General features: G+C 34.8%; 1 protein-coding gene across 4 annotated transcripts in view; it reads right to left on the bottom strand.

The window, feature by feature from the left end:
* Nucleotides 1-26,058, bottom strand: part of LOC144971456 (inositol polyphosphate-4-phosphatase type I A-like) — a 239,102-nt gene that overhangs the window by 11,802 nt on the left and 201,242 nt on the right. For 2 of the 4 annotated variants that reach the window (XM_078912381.1, XM_078912379.1), the window contains exons 5-19: nucleotides 24,872-25,081; nucleotides 24,090-24,128; nucleotides 22,393-22,514; nucleotides 21,689-21,805; nucleotides 20,870-20,949; nucleotides 20,274-20,364; nucleotides 19,430-19,617; nucleotides 18,417-18,474; nucleotides 13,634-13,736; nucleotides 10,028-10,135; nucleotides 7,577-7,854; nucleotides 5,430-5,636; nucleotides 4,508-4,693; nucleotides 2,823-2,891; nucleotides 940-1,184 (exon numbers count right to left, since the gene is read on the bottom strand). In XM_078912381.1, coding sequence (XP_078768507.1) covers nucleotides 940-1,184; nucleotides 2,823-2,891; nucleotides 4,508-4,693; nucleotides 5,430-5,636; nucleotides 7,577-7,854; nucleotides 10,028-10,135; nucleotides 13,634-13,736; nucleotides 18,417-18,474; nucleotides 19,430-19,617; nucleotides 20,274-20,364; nucleotides 20,870-20,949; nucleotides 21,689-21,805; nucleotides 22,393-22,514; nucleotides 24,090-24,128; nucleotides 24,872-25,081 — 2,101 coding nt within the window. Of the gene's footprint in view, nucleotides 1-939; nucleotides 1,185-2,822; nucleotides 2,892-4,507; nucleotides 4,694-5,429; nucleotides 5,637-7,576; nucleotides 7,855-10,027; nucleotides 10,136-13,633; nucleotides 13,737-17,617; nucleotides 17,721-18,416; nucleotides 18,475-19,429; nucleotides 19,618-20,273; nucleotides 20,365-20,869; nucleotides 20,950-21,688; nucleotides 21,806-22,392; nucleotides 22,515-24,089; nucleotides 24,129-24,871; nucleotides 25,082-26,058 lie in introns of all 4 variants that reach the window. The other 2 variants (XM_078912382.1, XM_078912380.1) reach the window with 1 other exon arrangement.

The following is a 26,058-nucleotide window of genomic DNA, read 5'->3' on the forward strand; positions in this document are numbered from 1 at the left end:
TTGTCTCAGTGACATTTATCCTAGTCTATTCAATTTTCTGTTTGTTAAAATTTAGTTCATTTTAAGTGGGCCAGTCTTAATATTGAAAGTCATATGATTTTCTATTTAGCCACTTTTGAAGTCGAATTTGGTCAGGTTAAAGTCTGGCCATCCTTGTTCACGTCATTTTCGTGTACGCGATGGTGGAGCAAAATGGCCGTCTCCATATTTTCACTCATTGAAATGCAAATTGGGTTGATGTTTTGTGAGAATACGGGAAAAGTACTTATCATAATCGAATGAAATTTGAAATATAAATAGAAGAAATGTGCATATATAACATTATGAGCGACAAAATCTCTCCTCTTTGTAGTTTTAGAAATATTGTACTCCAAAGAGTAAAAATCTATTTTTAACGGTCTTCTGGTAATCGTACGAGTTTTGTCGCTTGACATAATCTAAAACGACCTCTTTTCTAACTGTGTGCCAACTTTCAGTCATATTCAATTATAAACAGAGTCGTAATTAATTTTTAAAAATAGCATGTACGAAACGGCTTCGTCCCATATTTTGTCGCGAATTTGGGCACTTCGTGAGTCATTGCTACATTAAACATTGCTGCCTCAGTAATGTCTTACAAGTTCATTTAAGGTCAAAATTTTCAGAGGATTCTGTTAAACTTAAACAACATCTCAAAGCAAAAACTTTTAAGGGCCTGCCTATTAGAATATCTACAGATTATAGTTTACCTCATCTTCATTTGAATACACTATTTGATGTTAAATTAATTTTTTTATGACAATCTAAAAAAAAAAAAGAAATTAATTATCTAGTATTCATTATAAATATTTGATGTTTGATGCTTGTAAACTAATGGTGACTTCTAATTTGTGCACCTGTATCACGGGTACGGTGCAACCTGATCAGATTTTATATTTATAATTCACACCACACACCAACCTTCCCAAACTTGCAGAAGGCTCCATTGCATCATCTTTTGCTTCAACCAATCGAAAACTGGTATCAGCAAGATCATCTACAGCCACCATCACATCCTCAATCATGGATAACTCGTTGCCATGACAACTGAGTAAGCCTTCAAACTGACAAAGAATCCCAACTGTTGACAACTGTTGGAGGAATTGAGGTTCCAAAAAGTCATCTCTCTGGGTACAAGCAGCGAAGGCAGATATGACAGTGGTGATCTGCAGATGCAGAAAAACAAGGGGAATTTGAAGCATTCATTCATTGAAAATGATGCATTGGATATATTTTTAAACGGTTTTTAAAATATAAAATCCTATTTCTACATTGCTATTTTTTTTTTCAATGACACCTTAACAAATTCAATTATTTTCTTGATTTGTGATTGAAAAGTACATTGAAATGAGATTTTTAGAAAAGAATTTTAAATTAAACAATGCAAGTAGAAAGCTTGTCACCTGGTCGGAGAGTCATTCATAGAATCACGAATTTTTGGCTCTGGCTACAGAGCTTCAAATAGGTAGTACCACAAGTGACAATTTATAAATATTTGAAATGGGCTTTTCTTACTATATTCATAAAGCTTTCTGATAGTCATGAAAAACACTGAAAAACATGATGTAAGGTCTATGACGTGTGACTGTATCCTGATTTCTGTGTTACTGAATGAACAGTATAACTGTTTGCTACCCTTTAGATAGGATGCTACTATGAAGTAAAGTATTTTCTGCCACACACACACACACACACACACACACACACACACACACACACACACACACACACACCGGATTTAAAAAAAAAACAAACCAAAAAAAAAAAAAAATACACATCAACCTATTATCTATTATGATCCAGTTTTAATGGTCTAAAGATTGATTATTTAACATCTACATATATTCTGCTTCATTAGCGACAAGTATGTCTAATTGTTCCTATAAATAGTCTATCATGAAAGCATTAGAATAATTTAATAATTTAGAAAACAAAGCAGCACTTCAAAGTCTTTTATTTCTCCAATCTCCAATTCATAACTAGTGGTTCCTAAATGAGCCAATAAGATGGAGAGAAAGATAAAGTGAGTAAATGTGACTCATATATAAGGGAACAGCACAAAATAATCGACGTTTTTTGTTTCTTTTATTTTACCTCTTTCCTTCATTTTAAATATATCTTTGAAACACACCCTTCCTCTCCTGTTCTCTCACTTTCTCTCCATCTCTCTCTCTTTCTTTATCTTTCTTTCTTTCTCAATGGCCTCCCTCGATATTTGAATAACACTATCGCCGTCAAGTATTCTGTAATAACACCTCCCCCCCCTAATCTTATGCTTGATCTCTCTCTCTCTCTCTTTCTTGCATTTCACACATACACGCACACACGCATATGCATACACACACACACACACGCACACATTTTTACCTATAATGTTTTAACTATTATGACAACCTAAAAAATATAACATATTTGGCGTTAACTTGAAGAAGGCCAAAGGCTGAAACGTCCTTTGTTTTGTGTTGTTCCCTTATATATGAGTCACATCTCACTTTATCTCTTTTGTAATCAAAAGCCTTGCTCAAGGGCAAAAATGGATCATCATTATCCATCGTGGCTTGTACTCTTGAGCTGTTGCCGGTCAGTTGTCTCCACGAATCACGATCTTCTGCGGTGCGCATGAAATCTGTGTTGCTTTTAAAATCAGATTTGGCCAGTCTTAGGTTATTTAAATATGTCATTCTTCATCTTCCTTTAGCTCTCTTTCCTTCGATCATCCCAAATGTTACCAACTCTTCTATTCCATCTCTTCTGTGTGGAGAAGAACGGATAATTAACATTTAACCCCAAAAATGACTACTTACTGCATGAGCATTAATAATATCTCTTTGCACTTTTAGGTCGCTCACTGCTTTGACATGGTCTTTGTTTTCCTGGGAAGGAGAGAGTAGTAGGATAAAATGATATGATAAGGATGTAGCCAGAAATAAAACATCTTCTTCTTAACTCACTCAACTCTAACACCGACTATATCCATAGTTTACCCAGGTTCCTTTTACCCCATGCCTATATATTACATTTTGCTGAGACAAATTATAGGCGTGGTATCAAAGCTAATGTTTTTAGTTTTAATGTTAATGATAGTTGAATAAAACTATCTATGTACATACTCATTTTTTATACATTTTTTCCCCCCAATTTTTAAAAGTAGCAAAAATCGCTAGGATTGAGTGAGTTAACTTTCTCTTACATTAAAATCATAACCAAATTCATGGCTCCCAAGAAGTATCAGATTCAATACAATGTGACTGGCCGTCTATCAATACAAGATGAACAAGTTTCTCACCAAAATGAGAAAAAGGCATTTTACCAGCAAACGACAGAATTGGATTCATTATTAGGACAGAAATGTGAAAAATAATAAAACTAATAATGATAATAATAATAATAATAATAATAATAATAATAATAATATAATAATAATAATAATAATAATAATAATAATAATAAAATGAATAATAACTTTTATTATCCAAACTTATTTTCAAAGAAATATCCTGAATGTTAAAGGGTAAGATGAACGTGATGACAAACGACTCAATATAGGTAGTCAATATAGTGTATAATCGTTACTCTTGTGTTGTACCAAAGTCAAGCAACAATAAGCAGTGTGAGTGACATGATAGGTGACAATGACAACAAAGCCTGGACTACAAGTGTTGAGTCTGATACTAATTCTTCAGAAATTAACTCATAATGGGTGATACGACAATTGCTTGGTTTTTGCTAATGTAAGAGTTATCCGATAGTTTAATTGACACTTGTAAATGGAAGCACGGTGATTGCCTAGCTGGTCTCCATGGCTATGCATTGCTCCGATTTTATTTCACTTATATTCTGCCTCCGAGGCTATGGAAAGGGCACAGTTGCCTGTATTTGTTATATGTATTGTTTTGTAGTTTTAAATGCAAGAATCAATTCTTAAAAACCTGCCATATTAAACGATAATTCGACACGACTGTAACTCATAGACAGAGCTGGATGGACAAAGAGGTCGGAAAAGTAAACCTTGACTGCTAGTGGGACCAATACCATTTGACTGCTAGTGGGACCCGATACCATTCCCTTTGGTAATAAAGCTAGAGCTCTACCAAATGAGTTATAGGGATCTATGATGTCACACACCCTTTTCAAATCTGTTCATTCAATACAAAAATATCTTATCAGTAATCCCAAATCATGGTCTGAATTTTTAATTCAGAAAAGTGAGTGGACCCGGCACTTATGTTGATAACAACAAGAAATTAAGTGAGTAGGAAAGTGCCAGAATACAATAGAGAATTAAAATTTTGCGGCGGTGATGGGGGCTCGAACCTGTGACCTTACTGATACGACAACTCCGCCTGGCTGGGGAGATCGTGACTCTACGTATGAGCTATCCACGATTATCACTATTTGTCAATGGGTGATTAAATAATCTTGTATTACAAATAAGCATTATGCAGCAACTATTGACTTTAGGTATTAAACTTCTAATGTGAGGACTCACCATGATGACAAGAAAATTCAAGAAGAGAGAAATTCTTGCCCACACAACATCCACAAAGCTTTCCAGTTTGGACAAAGACGGTCTGATCTCTGAAAGTTTGTGGGTATTTTCTGAAGATTGAGATATTTCATCAACAACTGATACAACACATACAAACGCAGCCTCAAGATTCAGCTTGGTCACTTCCTGAGGTGAAGAAATAACAAACAAATGATAACTCATTAATATTATTAGGCACATGAAGTCAGGAAAAGAAGTCATGGGTTAAATTATACTGCGTTCAACCCTACGTTGGCTACAGGTTTCACTGAGACTGTAAAGAATGTTTGAAAAAAAATAAAAATAAACAACCCAAAAAACAAAATCATTATTTCAAAACCAAATGCCAAAAGTTGTCCTTTAGTGCCATATGGAGTCTGAGTTTATCCACGAATCTGTACCATAAAATGGACAGAACAATTGTTTGCTACCCTCTGGATAGGATGCTAGTCTATTGCAAAATACTTTGTGGCAGACATAATAGATTCAGGTACAATATATTGTTGGGTGGACAAGAGGGTCCTCTTGACTGCATCCAAGATTATACCAGTTTGGTTCTTGTAAAAGTGAGTGGAGCAGGCACTTATGTTGATAACAACAAGAAATGAAGTGAGTAGGAAAGTGCCAGAAGACAACAGAGATTAAAAATTTTGCTGCAGCAATAGGGGTTCGAACCCGCGACCTTACTGGTATGACAACTCCGCCTAGCCAGGGAGAGCATGACTCTACCGTATGAGCTATCCAACATCCCATTATTTGTTGTTTCTTGTAAGGCGTGTGTTCTAGTGACCAAACTACCATGAATACCAAATGAGAAAAATGTGAGCATCAAAGAATGATCAAATTCTGAGAATAAGTAAACAAAAATAAACAACATTGTTACCCAAGGTTCCATGGTAGGAGATTTGACAAAATCACTGCCAGACCATTTCCACGACTGATGATCACTCTGATGTTTGAATTCTGACAAGTTGCTGAGGGAAGCCGTGTCAGCACCTTCACTAGTGTTGGCATTTTGTTTGGCTGACAGATAAGCTTCTGACGCTGCTTGGAGCAAGTTGTCTCCACATATCTTCCGCAATGTATCCACCTGCAATGTAAAATCAATCATTGAATTGTTGGAAATATACTCATGCTCTAACCCTTGTCAAGACCATTAATTTTATTCTTCAAAGTCGAAGACCTCAGGAACATTAAATCAACGGTAAGTAACAATTTCTTGCTGCCCTTTAGATAGGATGATAGTAAAGCAGGAAAACAAATACAAGAAAAAGATCAAGAAAAAGATCTACCCGAAAAAGTCAGCCTGCCTTGAGTGGATCAAACCCATGAGTGCAAGCAACTGGACCTCAAAAAGCCTGCAAGTCTACTTATGACCAAACATATAATCTGAAAAAGCCTGCAAGATTTACGGACTTACCTCGTCATTTGAAGTCTTGTTCTCAAGACTTGTTCTCAGCATCTAGTCTTCATAATACTAGTCCACAATTGTTGAATGTTTAATCCAAAGGTTGTAATGCAGTAATTTGTTAAGTTTCTTGTCCCAAGTTGCACAAAAATTAAAAAAAAAAAAAATCAATCAAATCCAAATTGCAAATAGCCGGCGACGTTTTTTTCGGTAGTCCAATCGGCCGGCAGGCTGGCTGTAGCCGGCACTCTTGCACACATGATCGAACCTTAAACCTCCTAATTAACAGTTAGATGTTACAACCATTATACCACAGAGGTTACTCTATAGTTGAGATAATCGAATACTTATTTCCATGGTGAACTCTTCTCTGGATTATAACAAACATTGAGCATAAAAGGATGAGGATGAAGATATAAATGTATCTCCAGTCTTATTTTGAAACTATTAAAGTCGAGAAGTAGGCACTTTTGTAAGATAAAAATCTATAATAGTGGGGAAGTAAGCAGGCTGATTTTTTGGATTGATTTTTTCTTGTATTTTTCTGTCTGCTTTGTATGACCCTATTTCATCCACACCTTTCCAGAGTTGTAATAGCGATACCACTTGGGCTTCAATGAACTGGAATCACATTATTATTCTGCTCTCTTAAGTAAAAGTAGTTAGATATGATGACAGGTTGAATAAAACTGAACATGGCACATGAAGGGCGAAAACCAATGTAAATCAGGGACATTAGAATCCCAAACTGCCAAATGGATCTTGCTTTGTGCTTATTTATTCTTCATGTAACACCGACAGTCAAACATCTTCTTAATTGTTTAGACTGCACTGCAAATGACCCAGTCATCCAAAATACACCTTATTCTAAGCTATCAAAGCAACAAGTAATTTCACATTCTGATCTTCTCTTACAAATTTAGTGAGACAACAAATCATCTTACTAGGTTTACTGTCCATCTATTTACATTATGGACTTTGAGCAAATCAGGATAGGATTATAGTCTGCAGAAAAAAAAAGGATTTTGACCAATAGATTTGACCCTTTATGAACTGTTATATCCTCTAATATGACATAGAAAAAATATTTCAGATCCTTTCTTCTTCCCTTTTGGATAGGATGGCAATTGCAAAGTACTTTCTGCCACATCTAGCTACTCAATCACTCAGAGCCTTAAGGTCCATGGAGCTGGGATTTGTGCCAGTTTTTGTGGCACTAGGCAAAGAGTAACAATTTCTTCTTCCCTTTTGGATAGGATGGCAATTGCAAAGTACTTTCTGTCACATCTAAACCAAACTAGCTACTCAATCACTCAAGATTGTATGTCTATACCATGGTGGTTTGTTAGATATGTGATGACTGCCAACAAAGCCCACTCAAAGTTGACGGACTCTACTTAGTGACTCCTTGCTTCAAATATTATTATTATTCATCTGTTTTTGCAGGGCTAGGTGATTTCCTTGGGCCATCTATTTACATGAATGTTTCTTTGCAGGGTTTATAAACATTCAATATGTCTATTGCAAATATAATAATATACATGCCAGTGATTAGTTATATATCCAGGATGTAGCGGATTTGCTCGTACTTTCTATCAAGAAACCCAAAGATAACAACTAACCTTGTCTTTCATGATTTTGATCACATTGGTGACAACATCAATATTCCCATCAGATACGGACTGTTTTAATTTCTCACAAAGATTTTTCAGCAGCATTCGCAACTCGGTCACTTGATTAAGCATGGTACAGGCACGTTGTATTTTGGTGCGTGGTGAAGGTGAATTGTCTGGAGTATAAGAGGATCGCTGTTGATGTAGAAGACGCCGAAGACCACCGGATTTCCTATCCCTGCAAAATGCTGTGAATGCTCCAACTGTGCTCATGTCATACAGCTTCCCTGAAAATGTTCGAGCATGGTAGAATTCTTACTTTAAAAAATTGCAACAGTGTAAAATGTTTTTGGCAGCTATGTGGTCTAGTGGTATGACACTCGCTTTCAGATCGGAAGGTCCTGGGTTCGAGCCTTGCTCGGCGCATAGTTGAGGCCTTGGAAAAGGCTCTTTACTCACATTCTCACCGTACACAGGTGTAAATGAGTACCTGGCCCTTAACAGCGTTGTCTCTGTCTTGTTCATTTAACATTTAGGACAAGACATGAAGCCTGTAAGGCGATTTATAATTTTTTTGGACAGAGACAATACTGTTAACGGTCAGGTACTCATTTTACACCCGAGTATGTGAGTAAAGAGCTTTTTCCAAGGACTCAACTATGCGCTGAGCGAGACTTGAACCCAGGACCTTCTGATCCGAAAGCGAGTGTCATACCACAAGACCACATAGCCGCAGGCATTCATATACACAGAGTCAGATATGGTAATGTGTGAAACATGCCTTACCCAAAGAAATAATGCCCAGGCCAGAGTTTTATCATCTGTCTGGCCACTGACCAAACCCAGAATCACTTGCTTTAATTCAAAATGAGACACTCAACCACAATGCCACCGACATCAAAGATATAAAATAGAAGTCAGGCTATAATAATAATAATAATAATAATAATAATTTAAAAAAAAATAATTATAATAATAATAATAATAATAATAATAATATAATAATAATATAATAATAAATAATAATAATAATAATAATAATAATAATAATAATAATAATAATAATACTAAAAACAATAATAATAATAATAATAATAATAATAATAATAATAATAATAATAATAATAATAATATAATAATAATAATAATAATAATAATAATAATAATAATAAATAATAAAATAAGGAAGAAGAAGAAGAAGAAGAAGAAAAAGAAGAAGAAGAGGAAGAAGAGGAAGAAGGAGCCTCGTTTATAAAACACTTCAATCCATAATTCAAACTCCATAGAGGAGCATATCTGATCCACTTATCAATTTTTTCCTGTGTTCGAATCATTTTCGTGCTCTGAAATGTTTACAAAAAATTACCCAGATCATGAAAAAAACCCCAGCTTTTGTGCAGCTATGTGGTCTTGTGGTATGACACTTGCTTTCGGTGGAGGGTCCTGGGTTCGAGCCTCGCTCGGCGCATAGTTGAGTCCTTGGAAAAGGCTCTTTACTCACTTTCTCTCACCATACTCAGGTGTAAAATGAGTACCTGGCCGTTAGCAGCGTTGTCCGAAAAATTGTAATATTACCTAACAGGCGGCATGTCCCGTCCTACATGTTAAATGTTGCTGTTGACCAGGGACCCCTTGTAAAGCGCTTTGAGCACATTTAGTGGATATTGCGCTATATAAAAGCTCAATTTTTAAATTTTTTTTGTTTTGTTTTTCAAATCTTCCAACAATTCGATTGGCTGGTTTGGCACATGAAATTGTTTACAATTTTGAAAATCAAAGCTAGCTGCACTTGATATTATGCAAAAAAATTAGTAAAGATCCAATACTTAAACAGCCCCAAACCATGTGATCAATGCCTGGGATGAATGATGTTTTGTTTTTATGTTTTTAAGGGTTTTACGGCACTTGCAACACATTTAGGTTATATCAGCGCCAGTAAAAAGGAAGAAAATGGGATAGTAAAAAGTTCTAGAATTACAATTAAAGCACCCAAGAAAAAGTAAGACATAGGGGAACTGAGAATAAATAGGGATCAGATGTAGATTCCAAGATCTCACCTTTGAGATCACCTATAAGTCTTATCCGGACACAAGCACAAAATCCAACAAAGACGAATACACTCAAATGCTTACATTCAAAATATAAAATATAATAAGACAGTAATACATAACAGAGAGATGATTTACAAGGAAAAAAAATATCATTTCCCAAAACAATAACTATGCATTTCACTGTTTCCCTCCCAGCTAGGGTATCCGGCCAGGGCCTGGACAAAACCAAGTAATCTCATTCCAAGACAAAGACAGAAAGCAAGTTGGAAAACAGATATAGGGGGATAGAAGACGTAGTAAGAACCTCCCTGCCCACTATGGGAGGTCAGGAACCCCACCCAGCTGGGATGAATGAGAGCCTGAATACACATCTTTTCGGTTTAAAACTCAACTGATAAAAAAGGAATACCTTTGGGTGCCGTATCCGATGTGACGACCATACGTTCTATATGGAGATTGACAGGAACAAACTCTAGCTCCACCTTGCCCTTGTCCACACTCTTCTTCATTGTTATCCCTTGACACCAATTAGAGACACAAATCAATTACAATCATGAGAATGTGAAAAAAGTGTTTTTTCTTAGTGACAGTTACATTAGATTTAAACAACAGTTGCACCAATTATAGACAGAAATCAATTACAATCATGAGAATGTGAAAAAAGTGTTTTTTCTTAGTGACAGTTACATTAGATTTAAACAACAGTTGCACCAATTATAGATAGAAATCAATTACAATAGTGAAAATGTGAAAAAAGTTTTTTTTCTTAGTGACAGTTTCATTAGCCTAATACAAGTTGCAATTTTTAGACATAAGTCCATTGGCAAGTACAATAACCCATTTTGTTTGATAAACCAGCTGATGAGTGTATGTGCTATTTATAGTCAAAGTCCCACGTTTGACAAAAGAAAATAAAATTCATGTATACTATTTATTATTTGACTACCAAAAGCGTTTACATATAATACAGCCCAGTTTCGGGGGTGTTGACTAAAGACCCTCTTTACCCACTTTTACATGTGTGTGTGTGTGTGTGTGTGTGTGTATGTGTGTGTGTGTGTGTCGCTTTGAAAACGAAGCTCAAATAAGAAATGGGCATCTTTAAAAAAAACCGAAAGCTATCAAAGAATGTTTTGCTGTTACTCCAAATCTAAATTTTAGTGGGAGTGCCTGTCAGATAACATTGTTATATATTATTCTTTCAAAAAACTGTATAGGAATATTAGGAGCATGATTAGTACAGCATCTATATTATTATGTATCTGTATTTCCATATATGTCAGTAGTGTCTTTCTCTTTATTCTATTCAATCGCTTGGGAAATCCAATTCTTGGGCTGTTTTTTTTCTCTCTTCTATAAGCTGTTGCAATTACATATATCTTGTTTTTTTGTGAGTGTGTGTGTGTGTGTGTGTGTGTGTGTGTGCTTTAATCCTGCTTAATACACCTTATACATGTTATATTTCCCTTTTTCATGTATACATAGATACATTTTTTTTTTTTTGGTTAACACATGATATGCAAACAACTATTTTTCACATTTTTCTTATTTTTCTTTCAAATAAAGAATATATTTTCCTTTAAAAAAAAAAAATCATACTTTAGCTATTTACAATATTATTATTTTCATTATTTTCTTTTTACTTTTTACTTATCTATTAATTAATTTTTTTTAAAGCAAAATTTCAAATCTTGAAAAAATCAAATACTTATCGGGTTGCAGGGGCAGGTTTCTTTTTTAGAATTTGGTAAAATTGTTTTTGCTTCAATTATGCCAAATAAGTATAATATTAATTTGATATATGAAGTTCTGAAAGGAGAGGCCTACAGACCCACGAGTACAGATTGGAATTCACAATGACAAATGAAAAAAAAAGAGTAGTTAGCACATTTAAAGGACAGAGACAAACGAAGGTTATTGACGAAATGGCCTGGTTATTTCATTCTGGCATACTTTTTCAAAAGGTTGTCAGTGAAGCAACATGGCAGAACCATTAATTTGAAAGATGGGATAGTGGGAAAGATATAGTTTTATAAATATAGAGTTTTGCTGTGCTGAAATATGGAAGGAACAGAAGACCCAACAGGGAACGTGGACAGATTCCTAAAGTACTTTATCTATTTGTCTCGTCTGGAAATGCTGTAGAGTCTCACTGAGACAAAGACAGAATCTTCAGCAAGATGGAACACACTCGATCCATTGGTATCACTAGTGTTGTAAGTGTAAAATAACTAAGAGTAACCATATAAGTACAACAAAGAGATGATTTACAAGATTTTAAAAGACTTTAAAATGAACTAGAATCCAAGCAAAACCAGAGCTAAAGCAAATATTTTTTTATTTGAGCTTTATATAGCGCAATATCCACTAAATGTGCTCAAAGCCCTTTACAAGGGGTCCCTGGTCAAGAGCAACATTTAACATGTAGGACGGGACATGCCACCTGTTAGGCGATATTACAATTTTTCGGACAAAGACAACGCTGTTAACGGCCAGGTCCTCATTTTACACCTGAGTACGGTGAGAGAATGTGAGTAAAGAGCCTTCTCCAAGGACTCAACTATACGCCGAACGTGAGGCTCGAACCCAGGGCCTTCCGATCCGAAAGCGAGTGTCATACCACTAGACCACATATTCTCAAGGACAAACATTAAGTAGCAGGGAAAAACAGAAATGGTGAAGAGGATAGCAAATTTTCAATAACCAGAAACATGTAATGGATTGAATCAAGATGCGAAATGTTATTAGGATTATAAGAATTAGCAAGTGGATACAATTTCATGCATGATAAATAATTGGTCAGAATCAAAAGGACAAAATCCTTTTTTAAAATTAATAAAACGAACATCCACCATAAGAATAGGATTTTCAGTCGATGGCGGATTGAATGAATACAGTGTCCTAAAAATCGATTCAATCGAATCATGTTCGAACTTAAGCAAACAATTAACACTGTTGTAAAAATGACAATAATTGTTTCTTGGTAACTGAATTGACTTTCAAAAACGTCTTCACTCTGATGCAAGTCTGCTCAGTGCTTCTGCTAGACGAGTCTTTCTTTTAATGTCTAAAGTCCAAAGACAAAATTCTCAACATCAACACGACCTATTCCTCTGCTGAAGTAAACTGAAGGGATGCCCTTTGGTAAAACTAAAAATATCTAATTTTTCTTGTAAAGAGCAGATACGAAAATTTTTGTTACTAAGCTTCTCTTCCATCAAATGGTGTAAAAACATTAAATCATAGAAAAAAGGATACATATCCATCTATCGTCTCCTTTACCGTCTCCTTCACACAACCAATACTTTCATCTCTAAAAAAAACAACTCACCAAAACTGACCAAGCTCAGCCACAAGATTTTTAAAAAGCCGGTTTTCCAGCTTTAGCCAGAAAAAGGGCATCCTTGCCTTGCTTACAATAAAAATAGTTATTTATGATAAAGAAGACCTTTGGTCACAGATTTTATGATTTTAAGGTGATATCATTTTGTAATCCTTCCAGATATGCAGATTGGCTGTTCTGAAAATTGGCTTTTTCATAGCAGTCATATCTGCCTTTACTTTTCTGTTCCCATATTTACTCCACTTAATGGAATATCCCAAAAGATGGTATAACGAAGTTGAACATATTGAGTTATTAAAAAATAAATTACAATTTAAAGAAGTAGATTTTTCCTACATAGAAGAAAAATACAATAATTTTAAAAACTATGCAAGGAAGGAGACGGGGGGAGAGGGCAAGACAATTTTTTAAACGGTTACAAGAAACAATGATTTTATGATTCACTTCTTAACCTTTGTGAAAAATATTACCCGTTTTCAAAATTTAAATTGTGTAATTTTAAGTATTTTAAAAAATTTTAACTTGCTTTAAATAGATACCAACTGTGATATCTAAAAAAAATTGCTAAATAAAAAAATAAAAAAACCCAAAAAAACCCAACAAAAAACGATAATTCAATGACGTCACTATATAGAACATAATACAAATGAATTCTTTAAAAGTTATTGTCACCTTCATATTCATTGAGATGTGCCACATTCTGACTATAGACAGAAATGTTACTCATACAGTAGTCAGAGGTCTCCTGTCTGACATACCCTTGGTTGAATGGCAGCTAGGGATTAGGTGGCAATGGGGGTGGGAGAGTCAGGAAGGAAGAAAGAAAAAACAAATTGCATGCAAATAACGCAAATGACCAATGGAAAAGCGTTTTCATTCTTTTAAAAAATATATTCAAAACGATGCTTAATTTAGTCTTCTTAATTGAACAAGAAAATGCGATTAAGAAAAAATCAAAAATCAAAAATGCATGACAAGACTGCACAAGTAAATGAGATTTTCAAAAACAGAAAGATATTAAGTGTACAATATACAAATGCTTCTCATAACAAATAAATGAAAGCAAAGAAATGTTAAAAAATTGTATTGACATTCTATTTCTGGAACCCAACACAGAAGAACTGGATTAAATGCATGTTGGCTACGTAAGACAAGCAGGCAGTATGTCGGACAGAGAGATCGACAGACAGAAAGATGATTAGATAAATAAATGGATCATTCACATCAAGAGTCAGTTCTTTCCATGCTCTCTCTTTCATCTACTCTTACTCTTGGAAGGAAGTTTTTGTCTGCCTTGATTTTATCAAGGGGTCAAGGTCCGTAAGTTTATCCACATACTTTATCCTACCCTTTTTTCGCAGGTTTCAATTTCATAAATTTCTTTTGCCATAACCATTCCAAAATTTGCATGTTCAATGAAATTAACATCAATTGAAGCCTCATGCATGTGTGTGTGTGTGTGTGTGTGTGTGTGTGAGTATGTGTGTGTGAGAGAGAGAGAGAGAGAGAGAGAGAGAGAGAGAGAGAGAGAGAGAGAGAGAGAGAGAGAGAGAGAGAGAGAGAGAGAGAGAGAGAGAGAGAGAGAGAACATCACCTAATTGCTGTATACAAATGACAAACTGTCTTGGGACAATAAAGCTTTATTACTATTCATGGTTGGGGGTGCCGATACCTCAGTTGGTAGAGCACTCACTTCACATGCAAAGGAACCAAGGTTGATCTTGGATGAAGTCGAGAGCCCCCCCCCCTCCCTTGACCCCCATGTCAACCCAGAAGTGATAGAGTTGTTGGGTCTGTTAGATCTGAAGGAAAGTACCTTGGGATAGACTAGCATCCTGCCTAAAGGATAGCAAGCACTTGCTATTGTCCATGTCATGCTATAAAACCGGGATAAATTCCTGCTCCATGGGCTCTGATGGATGATCAATATTCCATCTTGGAGATTCAGGTTTCTTACACCTGTACATTCCATTTTTCTGGCATTTAGTTTTGTTTGGTTTGTTTTTAAGGGTTTTACAGTGCTTGCAACACATTTTTTAATATTAAGTAATGTGGGTTGGATGGATGTCTATCGGATTGTGTAAACTGACCAGTCACAGAGGTTTGACGCTTGTTAATTATTGAACACACACTGCATTGCAACGTTGGTCAGGATGCGGAGCTATTTGTAAATGAATGAACTAGATAGACTAATGAATGAGTTACCTCCTGGACCTTAATTTGATGTGACAAAATGCTTTAAATCGGATTATACTCCATGGGTTGTTGATTGCATTGAACTAAAGTAGGCAAACATAAAGTGTTGGTCTGTGTGATATTTGGATTTTTGAGTCATCACTCTGCATGTTCCCAAAATTGTGTTCAGAACCAGAAAAAAAGAATTCTGGATTACAGTGTACAAATAAAGAAGAAAAAGTCCTTTACCAGTCGACTTATCTGGATAATGGAGACATACGGATTGTGGTGTTCTGGATTAAGTGGATATATAGATAGATGGATATATAAAACGATAGATGTATAGACAGTTAGATAGACTAATAGAGAGATAGAAAGATCAATAGATGACTTTAATAGACTGATAGAGAGATAGATAAAGAGAGAGACAGAAAGATCAATAGATGACTTTATCATGGAGACAATTTGACAGAATAAATTGACACATACGCAATAGCATTATCATTATAAGCATGAATCTGCAATTAGCCATCACCCACAGGAAATTCAAGTTATGTTTGTCAAGTACAAGCCACTCGAATAGAATTTTAACAAAAAAGAAAAAGAAACTAATAAAACAAGTATTTGCTACAATGTGTGCACCAGCCATACAGTATCAAAGCACACATAAGCATGGTCTCAGGCCTTTACAGCAGAGTAAAAACATCCGTTTCTCAAAAATTGGTGTAGGCATGTAAATAAATAGATGGATATCTTTTTAAAAAGTCATAAAAAGGCATGAGAACCAGTTACCTAAGGCATCTTACTATGTTAAATAGTCCAATCGCAATGATAATTTGGAAAAAAACCCAAAAAACATGATCTCAGAACCTGTCCCTGCCCTTTAACATCCATCCATCGAATATGTCGATAGACAACTTTATTATTGTTCCCAACTTAAGATTCTATTCATGAAAAAAACACACACACCAAGTGGTATCAAATTATTGAGCACTATTGAGACAAAAGATTCTCACAATCAGAAAAAACAACCCCCAATAATTCTTTATATTTTTTTTTTTATAACTTGGAAAGTAATCAGACTGACTGAGTTTGTTTTTAAGAAAGATAATAAAGTGCATCAAAACAGAAATGTGGTCAGCACTTTCAAAATGGTTGATGTTAGAGGAAATAAATAAAAAGAAAAAGAAATGAGGTGAGAGTTTAAATATAGTGTAATATCCACTAAATTGCAATTTATAAGGTGTCCCCAGTCAAAAGCAACTTTTAACATGTAGGACGAAATTTGATACCTATAAGGTGCTTTATAATACTTTGTCGACAGAGACAACAATACTACAGGCCAGCTACAGATTTCACACCTGAGTATAGTGGGAAATTATGAGTAAAGAGCCTTTTCCAAGGACTAAACCTTGTGCTTCCCACAACAGGAATTGGAATTGGTACCCACAAGTCACGAGACAAGTATCCTTGCACTGGACCACAAAGCCACACAAGAACCAGGAGAGGGAAATTGAGGCTGAAAGCCAGAATGATCAGAATTAACGAAATTTATAATTTTGAAGTTGAAAAACAACATTGCTATAATGTTGGATTTTCAATTTAATTCTCAGCATCAGATTGGTCTTAACGTAACACTAGACAGGTCACAAATCTACAGATTGCATCAGGTCCGTCTTGTCGTAACACTAGACAGGTCACAAATCTACAGATTGCATCAGGTCTAAACAGGGATTGTTTTTGTTCTGCAAATGAAAACTGACTTAGTATGTATATCTCTACCTCACAGTGTTTGCCCAAATATTATTTCCAATCGAAGCTTATCTGAAAGTAATAGCTCTACTGTACATTGATAAAACATCTATTTCACGTGAATTAGGACACCCTCAGATTGTTAAATATTCTTAAACATGAGACTTTAAAGATGTCAAAAAAGTGACAAATTTGGAATTCTCTCACGTTGATGAGTACCTTATGATTTCACATTTTCGAATTAAAATTTTTTTGGCTTTCATGAAAACAGGAGCTTTGCCAATGTGTAGCATAGCTGACCTCACACTTAAACTACAGGAAAATATATTATGAAACGGGAAATTGTTTTATCTCAATTATATTCTTGAGAACGATAAAACCAACTGCTTACCCAAATATTCCCTCCCATAGTAGGAACAGTAACAGCTGGCCTCATATTGCACTTATATATGTGTGTGTGTGTGTATATATATATATATATATATATATATATATATATATATATATATATATATATATATATATATATATAAAACCACTTTCTATCTCAATCAATTTTAGCATACTTGAAGAACAAATAAGAGATACACATGATTTGTGCGACTGATACGAAAGGCATGAGGTATTTATATCACAATAAAGATGCACAAAATGCAAGAACAACTGAAATGTAGTGAAAGGAAGAGGGTAACCATCATACAAGCAAAAACGTTCAAAAATTCAATCCACCTTCATCTTCTGAAAGAAAACCAACAGAGTTGGTATAAAACTCGGCAGTTTCAGCAGCCTGTTGTATCCATTCAATCTGCTCACTTTCCCATTCGCTCACGAGCTGAAAATGGTTATTAATTTAATTTACAAAATTTGTTTTCTTGGAACATGTAGAACAAAACAAGCTGCCTGAAAAAAAATTGTTCTTAAGAGCCATAAGACCCATAGATCCCTTTCCTATAGCGTGAAATTGCCAGTAACAATTGCTTTCTACCCACAAGTAATTACTGCCAGAAATAATCTATATGGATAGAGGAATCAGAAAAAATATCAATTGTATTGCGGTATTGATACCAGGTCCTTTTGCTTGTAAGGCAAGTGCTTTACCATTGAGCTATCTGGACCTCCAACTAGCTGGAGGTCAAGATCAATATATCTAGAAATTTATGGCATAATTCAAAGACTTCAAAAAATCAAAATAAGCATCGAACCATTTTGCACAAAATATATACATTGTTGTTGCTCAAGGAGGATTTAATCTAAAATATTTGTCGCTCATTCTTTATTTTAATTTGAAGGATTTTGACTTTTGACATTTTTTCAGAGTGTAAATTTGTAAAATCCTTCAATACAAGCAGCTAAATTCCTCCATTTAACAAAAAGATTATTTCACTTATCATCTACAGGATTTAAAAAATGCCTTTCAAGATTACCAGTTCATCAACGCTTGACACAACACATACACACACACACACACACACACACACACATCACATATCACTGTTGCTCAGATTGTTGAAAAATATGATATAATTACCTCTCCCATGTCTTGCAATATTTTTACCATCATTTTCTCTTCTGTAATCCACAATTTTCTGTAATATCCAAAATAACAATTTAAGAAAAGAATAAGGTGGCTTTTTTATGCACCTCCATTGGAGGTGTAAAAAACGCACCTATTTTATGCACTTCCATTGGTGGTCTGGTTAATTACGAAAATGTTGCTCCTTGAAGCTTAAAGGAAAAAAATAACGATAAGTGTTGAATTGTCAGCTTGAATTTATTAGATGAAAACAGATACTGTGGATGTTTCAGGTTTCTCCCCTTTATCAACAAAACATGATGAATAAAACATTAAGGACGAATGAGATATGTGGGAATGGACTGGGTAAGGTGAATAAACAAAAACAATGATGGGACAGGAAATAGAATGCCCCTTTGTAAGGAAGTATGAATTAAAATACCACAATAAATATTAATAAAATTAACTATCACACCGTTTTTGTACCGCTGTTGGGGGTTTATTCGAGGTATAGAAATAGAAATGATGGCTAACACCTGATTGAGGCAGCATGAGAATGACAAGCTAAGACAAAGCAAGATTCTAATTCTGTGCAAAATCTCAATTAAAATACCCCCTATATGGAATGTTCTGATGAAAGAAATGATACCATTGGTTCAATTTATCGTACTTTTTTAGAAAGTAGGATTGGATTACATTACTGTTTTTGCCTTTCAAGACTGGCCGCACTGTGCGGCCATTGACCAGTAGAACAGATTCTGCTCTGGGGGCGAAGTGGCCGAGTGGTTAAGGCATTGCACTGTGATCCGGATGACCCAGGTTCAAGCCCCGCTTCAGGCACTTTCGTTTTTTTCCTTGAGCAAGATTATTAACACCCAATTTGTTCACTTGGACAACATGGGTGATTCCTGTTGACATCAGACATCTTGTTTGATGAGGTATCTATATTCCTTCGTGGAATGCCTAGGCGACGATATCTTATGATATCGTGGCGCAAAAATTTTTAATTTTTAAAAAATACAACTTACAATAACTTGACAGGCAGCTCATAAGTCCACAAACTCTCCCCCATGTACTCTGAGACTTGAAGCATCGACTTCTCATCATTGGTGGCAAAACGGAAAGATCTCTTTATAATGTTTGTGAAGTGATCTTTGAGATTGTGATTGTGTTTACCCAGAGAAAGACTTCTTGGTCTCCTGTTGTAACAGCCACTCTGAGGAAATATATTGATTAATCAAGAAATAGGCGAACAGGCACATCCTGCTTAAATCTCACATTTAATCATTATTTGATAAAGTCACCGGGGTGAAGGGCCTCCATTTTACTAAGATAAAGATGTCAAAAAGTATGTATGAAACAGTGTCACTTCCTACTTTACTAAGCAAAGGGAAATAACTCTTCCATAAGTATAACTTGTCTATTTTCAAGAATTCACTCAACCCCAAAGAATCAATAGAACAATAAAAAGCAGACAATTTTAACTCACTCGACCCTAACACCAACTAGATCGGTATTTTACCCGGGTTACTTTTACTCCATGCCAATTTATTACAATTTTAATGAGACAAATTATAGGCATAGTATCAAAGCTAATGTTTTTAGTTTTTGCATGTTAATGATAGTTGGATAAAACTATCTATGCACATGCTCAATTTTACTGCATTTTTTTTCCAATTTTGAAAAGTAGCAAAAATATCTAAGATTGAGTGAGTTAAAGTGGATTAAGATTTCTTTCATTTCATACCACACATTTATATCTTTAAATTGAATTTAATGAGGGAAAAATAATAAAAAAGTCAAAATTCATCCAAAAATGTAATTAAATGATATTAAAAAAATTTAATTGAGACGATAGAAATCTTTTCACACCTGCTGTGCTTTTAATTGTGTCAGAGACACTCTTTCATCATTGATCCAAGCTGTGATCTTGATACTTCCTTCATTTTTCATATCATGCGATCTGAAAAAAAAACACACAAAAAAAAACATAAACCAACCAAAAGTCACAATTCCAATCATAACGGACACAAAGGGAAAGAGTTACGAAATATTATTTAGTCTGCTTTTTAGGAGATAGAAAGTAAAAAGAAAAATAGGAAACCTGTTATTTCTTTTTTAAAACAATCTTCATACTAGGGAGAGCTCATGTGAGGGATTGAGTTATTTTCCCAGAATTTTTAATTCAGACTAGTGAGTGGAGCCGACACTTATGTTGATAACAACATGAAATGAAGTGAGTAGGAATAAGCCAGAAGACAATATAGAATAAAAATTTCGCGGGGGATCGTGGATAGCTCATAAGGTAGAGTCATGCTCTACCCAGCCAGGCGGAGTTGTCGTATCAGTAAGGTCGTAGATTCGAACCACCATCGCCGCTGCAAAATATTTATTCTCTATTGTCTTCTGGCACTTTCCTACTCACTTCATTTCTTGTTGTTATTTTCCCAGAAGCCTAGCATACTTACTGTAACTTTAGCTCCAGATTCAGATCTGGGTTGAGAAGAACATCTTGAAGGGTAAATATGGCTTGTCCTAATTGGGTCATCTGGCCAGATATATCAAATTGAACAAGTTCAGGGAAAAAGCCAAACCCGCGATAAGACATTTACATTTGTATGATGATGACTACCAAAGTACAAAAATTATATTTGATAAAATTTCACCACTCTTATTCATTCCACAGTTTCGACTATGGTTCATAGAGATAAAGAAATTGGATGAAATGAAATTTAACACAATGACATTGAATGACAGCAAAACAGAGGCAATCATTGGTGGAAGATAAAATCATCAAGGAAAAACAAAATCAAGGCAGCTCTGTAGTAATATGAAAAGTGGGATTCAGAGTCTTTCTGTTAGCGAATCAAATACACAAAAAACATAATATGAAATATTTCAAGAATGATAACATAAGTAAAATCAATTCACGATTTACATTACACATATAGATTGGTAAAACATAAGTTCATAACTTCTTATCTGATGAGAAAAATAATGTAAACTTTTTACCATACTTTTTTTTACAAAGTTTATTGTTGCTTAATATCCTAGTTTCAGTCAATCTAATTCAAATTTCGCTTTTTGGGTTGGCGAATTTCAATTTAAAAATTTGAAACATTGAACAATAGTGACCCATTAACAGGAAACACTTACTAAACTAAAATAAAGTACTGAGGATATTCTGCTGTGGAAGGTTTTTGAGCATCCAAGTTACATATTTCGTGCTTTGTTTTCTAAGCTGTTATTTTCAATATTACTCAATACCTAAAATTCAAGGTACATACCGTTCCAGTCATTCTCTCAACGACGTGATGGACTGTTAGTCTAATCCGTGTACTCGTGTCAACGCCATAACGGTCACCAAAGCCGATTGTTTTAAGGAACTGAGGAGCATCGCATCGCTGAAATAATTCACATTAAAAATTATGATCACAGTATAGTACAGCAAATGTTACATTTCATACCTATACAGAAAAAAGAATGAGAGATGATAAGGTGGGTACAAACATACATTATGTACTCACTTATTTTTATTTCAAGGGGTCAAGGTCTATAGCATCAAGCAGTAAACTTTTTTTATAACATATTGCAAAATAGGATAAGTCACATGCATACAAAGTAATTTTCATAAACAAATTGTCAAATTTCAGATAAATCCAAGACCGATGAATATAAAATTGTAATGCTCAATGTGTTTAGCCACAGTTCTGCTTTATTTTCTTACAATCATCTAGTCAAATGGAGACAAGACAGCTTCCTCTCCAAAGTTTTTCATCAATTACCAGATAAACTCGTATAAATATTAGTATGGACAAACTAAGAATAAGTTGCAAAGGATTTTTATGATGTAAGTTATAACATTTTGAGAGGGGAAAAAAATATAGAAATCAAAGCTAAAGATCATCAAAAATAATAATAAGTTTATTACTATTCTCTGGCAGCTCAAAGCACATACTTACATTACAAAAATATGTCATATAATAATTACCTCTACGATCTCTGTATGGTTATGGTGAAGCCAAATTTGTTGTTGTGGTGGCAGCATGGTGTGGACAACCACTAGGGGATTAGGGGCTGCATCAGAGTTGTCACATGGTAAGTTGCAGCAAGCTGATGTGTATGGAATATCAATATAATAATTATGATTATAGTATAGACATGATCGTAATGAATCTAAACCTCATAAATAAAATAACAAACTTTATACAGTATGTATCTAGGGATTCACCACGCTCATTGCACTTCACATTTCTTCAATTATTTTGCCATATTGAATCAAACCACAAGCACAAGCAGCCTGTTAGGTGACCATCTTGTACATTATCAAGACATGACTTGAACATGGAGAAATTGTGCGATATGTTGATCATAACAGAAACATGGCTCGTTAGCAACAAATTCACAGATATGTAGATTGAAGGGCGTTATTAAGATTGATGGGTGCCATACAATGAAGGAAACAGAAAAGTGACAGGCTGTTGCTTCCTGATTCTTTGTAAGAAAATGCTCAAAGAAAATAAACATGACATTTCATGAGCATCTGAAAAGTCAAATTGTCTTCAAACCAAAGAAATCTTCAGCATAATTACAGTAAATCAAACACCCTGGTTTGAAAAAAAAAAATTGTATGTAGTCAATTATGTGAGCAATTCAAGATTCACTGTGGACAAAACAACAACCAGTAGTGGCCAAATAATGACTCTCAAAAACCAAAGGAGACCATTTGGTAGAAGATTCAATCAACAAAACTGGCCATAGTTCTGATTTGGTGTTTGTAAGAAAAGATGAGTCAAAGCTATCAATTTTTCAAGTTTTGAAATGCTCTATTTCAGTATACAGTTGTATCTCGATGATTTTGAACATAGAAAAGGAGGGACTTATGTATGTTATGTATAAGACAATTTCTACAAGATACAACATCTGTTGTTACAGAACCTTTAAATTAACAATCGTTGTAAAAAAAAAAAATCAAAAATAAAACAACTCACAACCCTTGGAACAAAATGTTGACGCTGACAACACAAAGCAGGTGATTGTAATTTATAACACCAAATTGTCTACATCTCTCAACATCCATAATAAAATAATATTGTGATAAGACCAAACAAACAATGACTCTCAATCCAAATTCGTGACATAAATCAATAACTCCAAGCAGCATATCAACAACAGAGAAAAGTCAAACTTGAAGTCCATCACCAAATGGACCAACATTTTAATTCAAAAGAATCAAATTGATTAATGCTGTCCAAAAAGAGAATCTCAAGCACACAATAAAGTCAAATAGACACGACAACACAAAAACAAATCATATTTGGTCCAAGTTGATTTTACTTGGTTAAGTTCAGCAGCAAATGAAAACTGATCTGGGATTAGTTGAAATTTACATGAGCATCATACTAATGGCCAGACATTTATGCATTATTTAATCTTGCGTTTTGATATGACATTTTTCCAGTCTTGTGCAAAACAAAATATCCTAGCACTGGAGGTATAAGTCTTCAGATTCATGAATAAATTTTATTTCTTCACCAATCTATAACACAAAAAGCTAGCCCACAGGTGGGTTGCCACAACATTTTAGATACAAAGTTTTGTTGCATGGCCTGGCAGCTTTAATGATACAAAAAAAAAAAAAAACCCCACAAAAGCAAGCAATCTTACAACTATATGGTTAACACTTACAAATGCTGATTTCTATTACTGGATCCTCACTGGCATTTTCTGAAAAGACAGATGAAACAATCATCATTCATTAATTTTTGTTTGTTTTCAAGGGTTTTACGGCACTTGCAACACATTTAGGCCATTTCAGCACCAGTCAAAAGGGAGAAAATGGGATAGTAAAACAATTCTAGATTTACAATTAAAAGCATACAAGAAAAACAAGACAAAGGGTAATGGTACAAATAAGGAATAGATTTAGATTCCAAGAATATACTATCATTGTGCACAGTTTGAGATCACCTAAAATAAGTCTCATCCAGACACAAGCACAGGATCCCACTAAGAGGAACACACTCAAATGCTTACATTATACATTTAAAACAACAAATAGAACAATATATAACAGAGATGATTTGCAATGAAAAGAAATATCTCCCAAAACTTTAACAGTATATTTGAATGTTTCCCCCTGAGCCAACGACTCCGACAAGGGAAAGGGCAAAACCAAGTAATCTCATTCCAAGGCAATAATGACAAAAAGCAAGTTGGAAAATAGATATAGGGGTATAGAAGACATCGTAAGTGACCTCCTTGCGGAGATCAGTAACCCCACTAAGTTAATGTTTAAGATATATCTTTTTTTTTTAACTGACAGAGAAAGTCAAAGGTCACAACTAAACAATAATCATCAGACAAGACATTATTTAGAATCATCCATCTTCATTGTTGTACAATTATATATAAGAAAAAGATGCAACTGGTATAAAAAATAACTCCTGTACATATTAGTTCTGACATACCTGAATGAGATTCAAAATCAACGCTAGAGTTTGGTTCCATAGGAAGACCAACTGGATCTCTACCCGTCTTTGCCTGTAACTGTTCTCTCAGACTCTGAAATTGCATCTTTAAACACTCATGACTGGCAATATGAAGGGCCTGGATCCATCTATCTCTTTCCTCCTCTGAACTTGTGGCAAAACGGAATGCATGGTCTTCCCCTTCATAAACTGAAAATAACATTATCAAGAAATATTGAAAAACGATGTCTGTGTTGAGGTAAAGAGTCTTAGACACAGCTAGATCTCTCTAATACAAAACTCCACAATCTCGATGTTTCCATTATACAAACCCGTCGCCTGGGGATGGATTTTTTATTCCATATTTGTTCACTGTAACCCTGAAATTCTTGTTTCTAGATCCAAACACTTATTTTGTGAACAAGTCTTTACAACATACAGAGTTTCCAATTAAGGGGGCAAAACTTTACTGAACTTTTACGCTAACACATAGACAGACCCTTTTCTTTGTGCTAATTCAAGTAAAAAGACTATGTAGTCACTTTTTTCCATTCAGGTCATTGGAAAATATTCTGAGGGTTTATAACATACTGAATTCCGTAAATAAACGGAAAATTGGCAACCTTGAATATAAAGGATTTATGACTCTATATCCCAATCATCATCCCTACCACAACTTCTACAACCACCACCACATCATCAATCTCTACCACAACAAGGACTACAACCACCATCACATCATCGTCCCTACCACCACTTCTACTACAACTACCACCACCACATCATCATACCTACCTACACTTCTACTTCAACCACCACCACCACCACATCATCATACCTACCTACACTTCTACTACAACCACCACCACCACCACATCATCATACCTACCTACACTTCTACTTCAACCACCACCACCACATCATCGTCCTTACCACCACTTCTACTACAACCACCACCACATCATGTATGGGTCTTGATCTACGCACTGAAAAAATTTCCTCCTTTTTTGTGACCAGTCTTTCTCACCCTTGAATATCGATTAATTTTCAAAAAGTCTCAAATCCAACACATCTTTGATTGTTTTAGGTGCTTTGACAAGGTTTGGCCATCTGACTTGATCATCGTTTGAAAGAAAGTTTTTAATAGACCAAAATGAAAAGAACAGTGTTTCAGATGTTTATTTTGG

Source organism: Berghia stephanieae, chromosome 4, assembly GCF_034508935.2.
Source record: "Berghia stephanieae isolate SIO BIC M18660-M18661 chromosome 4, UCSD_Bste_1.3, whole genome shotgun sequence".
In the NCBI taxonomy this organism is placed as follows: domain Eukaryota; kingdom Metazoa; phylum Mollusca; class Gastropoda; order Nudibranchia; family Aeolidiidae; genus Berghia; species Berghia stephanieae.